Here is a 10,415-nt window from a genome sequence, read left to right on the forward strand (position 1 = left end):
CCGCGACTGATGCCCCTGTAGACGTCTTCGCTCGTGCCGTCGACGCAGAACCCACACCTGCGTAGCACACAGAAATTGTCAAGCTCCTCCAATGTTTTCGTTCCTCATTTGACATTGACGAACCATCCTTGGGCCGAGCGTCCGCAGTCGTTCACCGTATCGACACCGGTCAACAAACACCATTGCGCCAGCGTCCGTATCGTGTGTCGGCTGCTGAACGCCGTATTATCGACCAGCACGTTGACGACATGCTGGAGCGTGGCTACATCCAGCCCTCTAACAGTACCTGGGCATCTCCGGTTGTCCTCGTTAAAAAAAAAGATGGCTCCATTCGGTTCTGAGTCGACTATCGCCGCCTTAAGCGAATAACGCGCAAAGATGTCCATCCTCTGCCGCGCATCGACGATGCCTTGGACTGTCTGCAGGGAGCGGAATTCTTTTCCTCGCTGGATTTGCGCTCCGGGTACTGGCAAGTGCCAATGGCAGAGGCCGATCGTCAACAGACAGCCTTCGTAACGCCTGATGGGCTATACGAATTTACTGTCGTGCCGTTCGGCCTCTGCAACGCGCCTGCCACTTTCGAGCGAATGATGGACACCATTCTTCGAGGGCTGAAGTGTAAAACGTGCCTCTGTTATTTGGATGACATTGTGGTTTCTTCCACCGACCTTGCGTCGCACCTCAACCGCTTCGAGCAAGTACTTGCGTGCCTCTCCACTGCAGGACTGCAACTAAATTTGAAGAAATGCCACTTCGGCGCTCGTACGCTTACTATTCTCGGCCATGTAGTTTCAAAAGACGGTATCCTTCCGGACCCCACAAAACTTAGCGCCGTATCCGAGTTCCCTAAACCAACCACCATGAAAGAGCTTCGCAGCTTCATCGGCCTGTGCTCATATTTCCGACGCTTCGTCCGTAACTTTGCCTCTATCATTGCCCCCTTGACGCAGCTTCTCACCGGCAGTTCTGACCTATTAGCCTGGTCCTCGGCGTGCGACGACGCATTCCAAGAACTGCGACGCGTTCTCACCTCGCCTCTAGTACTGCGTCACTTCGATCCCTCTGCTCCAACTGAGATCCATACGGACGCTAGTGGTGTCGGGCTCGGCGCTGTTCTTGCACAACGCAAGGATGGCTCCGAAGAGTACGTCGTCGCGTATGCCAGCCGCACCCTTACCAAAGCCGAGGCGAACTACTCGGTTACTGAGAAGGAATGTCTGGCCATCATTTGGGCTATCGGCAAATTTCGTCCATATGTTTACGGGCGTCCATTTGACATCGTGACCGACCATCATGCCCTATGCTGGTTATCTTCACTAAAAGATCCAACTGGTCGGCTTGCCCGTTGGGAATTGCGCCTACAAGAGTACGACATCCACGTTGTTTATCGCTCAGGCCGAAAGCATTCAGACGCAGACGCTCTATCCCGGTCACACCTGCCCTCTGGTCCTGTCCACTCGTCTATGTCTACCTGCGGTGCCTTCGCCTTCAACATTTCCGACATGCCGTCAGAGCAGCGCAAAGACCCATGGATCTCTTCGCTTATTGACTTCCTGTCCAGCCAGTCGCCAGCACCGACCTCTCGGACGCTTCGTCGCCAAGCCACGCACTTCATCATTAGGGATAGCCTGCTGTACCGCCGCAACTACAATTCCAGCGGCCGTAAGTGGTTGCTTGTTATACCCCAACACCTCCGCTCCGACATCTGCGGCCACGCTGGTGTATTAAAGGCATACTCTCGCCTCCAGCTTCGGTACTACTTGCGCGGTATGTACCGTTTCGTTCGCCAGTGTGTCCGGTCATGCCACATATACCAACGACGCAAGACGCCACCTCAACATGCCACCGGCCCCTTGCAACCTTTACCATGCCCCGCGCGCGCGTTCGACCGCGTCGGCATTGACCTATACGGTCCGCTTCCCAACACTCCAAGCGGCAACCGCTGGGTTATTGCTGCTATCGACCACCTCACGCGGTACGCTGAAACTTCAGCCCTAGCATCTGCCACAGCAAAAGACGTCGCCATTTTTATCCTTCAAAACCTGATTTTACGGCATGGAGCACCTCGAGAATTACTGAGCGACCGCGGTCGCGTTTTCCTCTCAGACGTCATTGCAGCATTGCTAAAGGAGTGTCGCATCATTCACCGCACTACCACGGCATATCATCCTCAAACTAATGGGATGACAGAACGTTTCAACCGCACCCTTGGTGACATGATGGCCATGTATGCTTCATCTGACTACTCGAATTGGGATCGCATTCTACCTTTCGTCACCTACGCTTACAATACCGTCACGAAAAGCACCACTGGGTTCTCCCCTTTCTTTCTCCTTTACGGACACGAACCTTCATGCACTATGGACACGATTCTACCTTACCGGCCAGATGCTTCGGAGTGGACGACTGTTTCTAGAGCGGCTGCTTACGCCGAAGAATGTCGCCAGCTCGCTCGTTCATTCACATCCCAGGACCAGTGGCGCCAAAAGCTTCGCCACGATTCATCCACTACGGCTACGTGCTTTGCGCCTGGCTCGCTGGTCTGGTTGTGGGTGCCCTCTACTCCTCCAGGCTTTTCCTCCAAGCTGCTCTCCAAGTACCACGGTCCTTATCGGGTACTGAAACAAACATCCGCGGTCAACTACATCATCGAGCCAATTGAAACGCCTTCCGACCAGCGACGTCAGGGCCAGGAAATTCTCCACGTCTCCTGGCTCAAGCAGTGCCAAGACCCCCCTGTGTTCTCCTGTCCTTAGGTCGCCAGGATGGCTACTATTTCCGTGGGGAGTGATTGTACTGAAGGCACTGGGCAGTGGGCATGGTGCTGGTGCGCTGGTGCAAAAGAAGAAGACGACGAGAAGTGCTGGCTTCCCCGTTATGATATAGCGCCGACCTGTTTAAGCCTAGCGCTACAACTTATAACTAGTGACCCTTCTGCTAGGCGAACACCCCCGTTGCAGTATACTGACTGCAGTGTTTTGGGCCTATAGCTACAGCCTTCAGAAAGTCTGGTTATATCTGGTGCCTTGTATAGGACTAAATTTAGATTGAATTATGGGGTGTGTGGGAAAAACCACGATCTCATTATGCGGCACGCCGTAGTTGAGAACTCCCAGATTTGAATCCCCTGGAGTTCTGCAACGTGGTCCTAAATGTATATAAGTATACTGAACGGTCTTGCGTGTTAGCGCCAGTATATATGACTATAGAGGAACACAAGGTTAGTTCTTGCGTCGCGTTATGTTCAGCGACACGTTCATGGCGCATCATTTCCACTGTTATATATTAAATCTTCAAGAGAAACAGAAATCAAGCAGAAACCAAGCTACTGCCACGAAATTGTCCGGCTGACCAGCTTTTGTCATTAGGTCGATGTCGATGCTTATTGGATATATTCCCTGTATGCCAAAATCATTTTTCAAACAGTGCACCAGAACGAAAGCCTCACGGCTCTTACTGGACACCTTAACATTTATGGATTCATTGCATTTATCTCATTGTCGGTCGTTTCACTAACAGTTATCTACTCGTCAAATGATTTAAGATCAGTTCAAATTTTAAAACCGTCGTGCTGCTGGCATTTCTACCTTATTTAACTTTCTTGTACACAAAGGAGTTCGAAAACTTTGAGAAATGAAACTCATCTTAGCGCCATTGTCCTTCTCTTTCTTTTCGTTTTTCACATTGCTTGGCGCCTAGATACGACGGCGATGAAACACAGTACGGCAAGCTGCTCCGCGTTTGCTCCCAACTGAACTTTTCCCGGCTTCGTAACTGCAAAGTACAGCGTTACCAACGGGATGCATACTTTGGTTTCGCCCTCGGAAGTGCTCGTCAGGAAACAGCCTATAGATAAACTCGGTGCGCAGAATATGGCCACGTATGTTGCATCAAACCTCACTCTACACCCCATCTTTTTTTTTTTTTTGCTTTATCAACAGCGAAACATCACTGCCTGTTGAACACACCAACGTGAGCAGAGCGATCAGGCCCTGACAGACATCGATATCTACACCGCTGTGCCCTTCATGTTCAATGGCGCCGTTGAGGACGCCGCTTTACGTCCACGCTCGGTGCTCATAACGCAACAGCGCTCAGCAGCCGGCGCTCCAGGTCTCGGTACGGGGCGCAGTCGATCTGCTGCGTAGGCAGGCCAGCGCCGTGCATCATCTTGCGCAGCCGGCGCAGTGCATCGAGCAACGCCAAAGCACGCTCGGCCTTGCGGCGGCGAGTGCGCTCCAGCCGACTGGCACTGAACAACAGTCCGCGCCAGAGGTGCAGGAGCGCGTTGAGGAACGCAGCCGGCTCTAGGTGTGCCCGCAGCGCCACCAGGCAGGTGTCCAGGTGCGCCGCAAGCGCTATCAGCGCGCGCTCTTGCACCTCGGGGGCAGCGCAGTTCACGGCGGCCGCGAGCAGTCGGTCAAGCTCTGGCTGGACACGCACCAACAGTGCATCGCCCAGCCGAAGCGCACACGTGGCCAGCGACTCGGCTGCACGCTGAACGGGCGTGCACACGTCGGCAAGCGCGTCGTCGCATTCGGGGCGCGTGTGAAAACAGCGCAAAATGCTGCGCTGTGCCAGTGCTAGGCTCGCCACCAGTGCCTGCACGTTGCCTAGTGCGACGCACAAGCGCGTCGACACGCCACCAGTAGCGGTAGCGTAGAACCGTTGACGGCGTGCGCGGCGCTCGGTGCTCTGAGCGAAGAGGGTGGCGCATGAGGACACGAGCAGCGCGAAGCGACGTGCTACTTCGGGCTGCGGCCAGTCTAGGCTAGTCCAAAGGCACACAAGGCGCTGCTCGATGGCGTCGGCCACGCGGTTGGCCGAGGAACAGGCGCCCGGTACCAGGCTGTCCGCCTCCACGGCGGCCGGGATGGACGCCAGCAGAGGCCTCTGCGCGCTCTCGAACCACTCCAGCACGAGCGGCGCGCCGAACCACTGCACGTACGCGTCTATGGCGAGCGGCGGCCGCTGTGCGGGAAGCTGAGCCGACACGGCGCCCACGAACGTGCGCAGCAGCCGGAACGCCTCGAGCGAGCGCTGCACGAGTCGCTCGCGCTCAGCACCCTTGGCGGACAGTGCGGGCGCGCACAGGGCCACCACGCGTGGCCGCACGTGCGCGTCGAGCAGCGAGTCCAGCTCGCGCGCAGTGATCTCGGTGTACGACTGCTTCCAGGCGCGGCTGAACACAGCGTCGGCGGCACCGTGGAACTGGCCGAGCAGCAGCAGCAGACGGCCCAGCTCGGCCACGTCGCGTACTGCCAGCGCGGCAAGCTGCAGGTGCCAGCGCCGTGCGCTCTTGCGCACCTCCTCGCGTGCGGCCACGTTCACCGGCCGCTGGCTAAGCGCCTCGCACAGGCTGCAGCACGACAACACGCCGAGCAAGTCGTGCACCTGCCGGCCGTCGCGCAGGCAGAAGTCGTCGTGCAGCCGGCCCAGAAGTGCGCACACCTGCGTCTCGACCGCGCTCACCGCGGCGTCCGGTGCCGGCGCACTTTGCAGCAGCGCCTGCAGCACGCGGTAGCTCAGCCGGCCGTGAGAGTCGCGCACAGCCGCGGCCGCCAGAAGTCGGCAGCCAGCCTCGTCGACGGCCGCCACACCCCACCGCAGGGCGTGCTGGCGTAGTAGAGTCAGGGGCTCGCTGCCCAGGCAGTCCTCCCAGCAAAGCCACTGCAGCGGATCGCCCGCGCGAGACACGGCGTCAGCCAGGAAGAGCCGCGTGAGCATCAGGTGGTCTTGCCGAGCCACTTCCTCGGAGTCCGGGGCGCCGCGCAACTCGAGCCGCAGCTGCAGCCGCCCGGCAACTCCCAGTGGTTCCCAGCGCTCGACAGCCGTACAGGGAAGCTCGGCCAGCGGTTGCGTCGTCGCGCCCAACAGCCGGGGCCGCCAGCAACCGCGTCGGCGCCACAGCTCGACACTCAGCCTCGCTTGTCGCCATTCGCGCTGCGTGTCCAGAACGAGCTCCTCGTCCCAGCGCGGCGCAGCCGTGTTGCAACGAACCGTCGACCGGACAGTGGCCCCGGCTGGCAGCAGTCGGGCGCTCACATACGTGTCGCACGGCTCGCGCAGCCCGTCGGCCTGAACCACCTGGACGGCCAGTTGCAGCGGCGGTGGGGCGAGCGCTTCTACCCGCTGGCGGACGATCGCCTCTCCGCCGTACGCTTCGAACACGTCTGCGAATAAGCGACGTATGTAGTCGCGCAGCTGCTCGGGACTCGCATGGTGCGGACGCGTCAGTTTGCCCACGGGATCGTCGCTGAGCGCAACGCAGAGGGCGCACAGGCGTAGCCGCAGCTCCCTGCTCCGGCTCAGGTCGTCCTCCATTAGAGGCCAGGCTGCACCACATTTCTCGATGCTCGCGAAAGAAGTGATGTTGATTACTTTGGACATGGCACTTACCCACGAGGGGCAGAAAACGACGAACGAAATGATGCTGATGAGTTTTAGACTACAACACATACCCACAAGGGGGGGACGGGGGGAGGGGATGGCGATACTTTTTTTAGGACATATCCGATCGGCTACAGAATCGGTCGGCGGAAGCAACCGACGTAGAAAGAGCACACTTCGTGAAAAAAATAACGAGGTACAACAAGAGCGCGGTTCAATATAGCACCTACTGAAAAAAGCTGAGTGGCGTGCTGAAGATGCGCGCAATCATCATCTGCCCAAATGAACTGAAGAAGCAATAGGATTCGCAGAATCCTCACACTTCTAGAGACCAATTTAGCCAATTCTGTGCCCCACTCAGGTGGTTTTCCTAAGCCCTTTGTATATACACAGCGGTGAAGAGAGAGTGAGAGAGAATAAACATTTACTTTGAGCAAGTGCGTTCTGCTTCCTAGGTAGACGGTCTCTTTAATCCAGGTAGCCGCGGGCCATAGCCATCTCTTCTGCCCGTTCGATCAGTCTGCGCTGTCTCTTCAGGTCCGGGTGTGGTAGCTTGGCCTTACACTTCTTTTCGGTTAGCGTTTGGGTGTCTGCAGTGCCATGTTGTGTCATCACAGTGCGTGCAGAAGTATGAATGCTGCGGATACCCTGGACGTTGCTGTTGGTTTGCAATTTCCCGGGGGTTATCGTCTCTTCCCTAGCTAGGCTGGGGTGAAATGGCGGGTAAGTTCTTCTGTATAGTCTACAGTGTTGCAGAATGCCGGTTTACTCCTAGAGCGCAACTCTTAGGCGCCTCTTCCTGCGTTGAGCGTCGGCGTCCTCGGCGTAACCGAATGAACGAGCACAGCGAAGGATGAAAGAGCGAACGCGGACTGCAGCGGGGACTTAAATTTAGGCGGCGATAGCAAAGAGAGCGTGAGGAGGAGCGAAGGAAGAGCGTCGGCGAAAGCTTGAGAAGAAAATTGGCAGTGGTTAAGCTCGGCTATGCCAGGATATACGTAGCGAAAGCTGAGGCATAGCATGGTTAGCCTTGGTTAATCTTGATTGCAAGTCCAGGTTAGTCTGGTTGTCTAGCTATGTTGCGGCGTTTAGCCAGTCGTTCGGAGCGCTGTTCGTCTGTTTCCTGGGCGATGCGTTTCCTCTTCATCTCATTCCGATGTCGATTCCAGGCCTACTCCTGCTTATCAGAATTGTAGCCGTCCGTACTGCCGCCTCAACTGTGGTTGCGGCGCAGGCGAGCTCTCCTTTTCAATCCTCCGACATGTTGTCAGGCATGCGACGCAGCTGGCGAAGCGAGTGGAGGCGAACGCAACGACGAGGAAAGCGGCGTGACGAGGAACGCAGTATGACGTCATGTGCCTCCACGGAGCACATGACGGCGAAATCGCAAGTTCGCGGCCAGTAAAGCTTTCGCTTTAAAAGCGTAATGCCGCGTAAGACGTGTTCTGTGGTGACGGTCGGTACGAGGTGGCGCCAGAGCAGCGCGCCGTCGTCTATTCACCGATGATGCCATCGATAAAGCATGCAGCGAGCGCGTCTGCCGATACCATGTAAGGAAGCAAAGCGTTGCATGAGCGGAGGTCGTTCAGAGGCCAGTGCTGTGAATCGCGCCCAGGGTTACCCACGTGCTGCCTCTCACTAGCGAGGCAGTCGTGCCACACTTCGCTCTCTTTGCCACGTTCCCCACGAGACAGGTTGTCCGGGCCAGTCAACATATCGCGAAATGAAAACAAGTATAGAGTTGCACTCAAATTTCGCGTTAGGAAGAATCATAATCGTCGGTGAATTTCTGCGGTTCTTCACCCACCCTTCTTGGCGTGTCCTGTTAGAAAGCCCGGTGAACGTGAGCTCGGGTGGAGGCATCGGCTGCCTCATTCCACCGGAGCGACTCATGCCCCGGAGTCCGAACGATATGTATATCTGGCAGGGGCTTGTTTCATGTTTCTGTAATGAATCGTACGGCTTGCCTGGAGAATCTTGCTTTCTGTAAGTTCCAGCAACCTCCTTGTGAATGAGTATTATTGCTCCCTCTCCACAGGCTGAGAAGGCCAGGGCTACTACTCTTTCATCTGACGTATTTGTTTCTCTTGTTAAGATGCTAGCTTCCGTTATCTCTTTCGCATTGCTGTCGACGACGCTGATCGCATATGGCCTGAGTTCCTGAATATTTCGGTGCATCAGTGTGTCGTGGGTCCGGATTTCGGTCGAAGGTTTTTCCGAGAGTCGCTATTTTGGATTTTCTTCTTTACCGCATGGCTAGGATTTAATGATCCTAGGAAGCTTTACAAGGAAGTTAACAATTGGTCTAACAAGTCGAAAGTGGAACGTCGTATTAACATAGCAGCTTTTGCTCATGGTAAAATGGAGATGCAAGCGCTCGCAGAAATGTATACTTTAGCAGCATCGGTGGTTTTCAGATTTCCTGTAAGAGTGACCTCAGTGCGGAAAGATTTCATGATACAGTGCCGAAATCAGTAAGCTTGACACACTCAATTTGTTTGTTTCCGACAAGCCTACAAGAGATGGAAAAGTTATTGGGCAAATTAAGAAACAGCGTCTCGGCAGGAATTAGTGGCTTGTGTGCCATGCCCATCAAATATGCTGCAGCTCTTACATATCTGCCGCTAACGCCAAAAATTCACTGAATGCTTTAAAGTGGAATGTTCCTCTCCGATCTTAAGCTTGTTCGCATATGACCACATATCCAGCTTTTCTGGACGCGTAACAACTAGCGCCCCGAGCAGCCATGACGCGAAGATAGCACGGATTCAGTGGAACGATCGAGTTTTCAGCGAATAATTAAATGTGCAAGTCGATTATGGATAAAGGCAACCTGGCATGTTCTAGAAGACAACCAACACAAGACAAATGGAGTGATTAGGCTGTGGAATTTCAGGATTTTGTTGCCAGAGTGGCTAAAGATTCATCAGTGGAAGTCTATGGAAAATATGAAATTTGTACTCAGTTTTGGAGACGAAACAGTCGCTGTGATAAAACTTTGATTGTTATCGTGATAGCCGCTACAGCGTATGTAGCCTGGAGACTCGGCTTTCGATTGATTGCTATTTCCACTCTCTACATATGGCGTAATATTGTTTCCAAAAGCCATTTTTGAACAGTCGTGCGAATTCACGTGGTATCTTTAAAAATCCTAGCGTATCCCTGCGGACGCGTTGAGCCGTGGCCGAGTTGTTTAATCGCTCGCACCTATCCTTCCGCGTCATGTTGGCAGTGGTTCGGAAGTGTGCTGCGTGATTTTTTTAAAGTCACGTATGACTTAGATCGACAGTCCAAGGTAAATATACCTGGTAGCGAAGCTTCCATAGGAGCCCATACGTTCAAAACATGGCGGTCCATCGGCGGTCCATGGGGCTTAACGCCATCTGTATGTGGTGGGAACACTTCCGGCGGAAGAAAAAATAATGTGACGCGAAGAGTCGAGACCTCTTTGCTTGCTTCTAATCGCGGAGGTTCCGGCCCCCGTCCCCAAGGCCTGTGTGCCGGGGACGGGGAGTAGGGGCCTCCTTATCCGGCGGTACAATAAAGTTGCTATCATCATCATCAAGCATAAGTGACGTCATTTTGTTTTCGAAGGCGCGAAATTTGTTTTGTTGTTCTTCTTTTGGAGCTATATATTGAAATGCCCCGCCATTCGACTTGATGGGCGTTTCGAGCTTTCAGCGTGGAAAGCGATGCAGGAAAAGGCCAGCCGTACGGTTGTCGAAATCGCCTCCCTGCACAGAACATACTTTCTTTGGAGGCCGACGAGGCCGAGAGTGCTGATCCTATTGTTGGATGCCAAGCCCGTCGGCCAGCGCAGTCGCACGGAAACAACTACACAATTATCTGGCGGTCGTAACTCACTACTTTTGACTGAACAGATTAAGAAGCAATGAAGCTACCCGCGTCACCAAATTCAGACAAACTTCGACAAGCAAGAAAGCATAAACTGTGAGGGGGGCGTATTTCAACAGGTGATACGAGTGCGCCTTTCTGCCCATTTCAAGACGTGCATTGCATTGCGA

The 10,415-nt window shown here is 54.7% G+C and overlaps 1 protein-coding gene across 1 annotated transcript; it reads right to left on the bottom strand.

Moving 5' to 3' along the window:
• Positions 1–4,077: 4,077 nt before the first annotated feature.
• LOC140218433 (uncharacterized) lies at positions 4,078–6,390 on the bottom strand. The gene has a single exon (XM_072288138.1). It carries the CDS (start codon positions 6,388–6,390, stop codon positions 4,078–4,080), a length of 2,313 nt encoding a protein of 770 aa, XP_072144239.1.
• Positions 6,391–10,415: the final 4,025 nt, after the last annotated feature.

This window comes from Dermacentor andersoni, chromosome 5 (genome assembly GCF_023375885.2).
Source record: "Dermacentor andersoni chromosome 5, qqDerAnde1_hic_scaffold, whole genome shotgun sequence".
Classification (NCBI taxonomy): Eukaryota; Metazoa; Arthropoda; class Arachnida; order Ixodida; family Ixodidae; genus Dermacentor; species Dermacentor andersoni.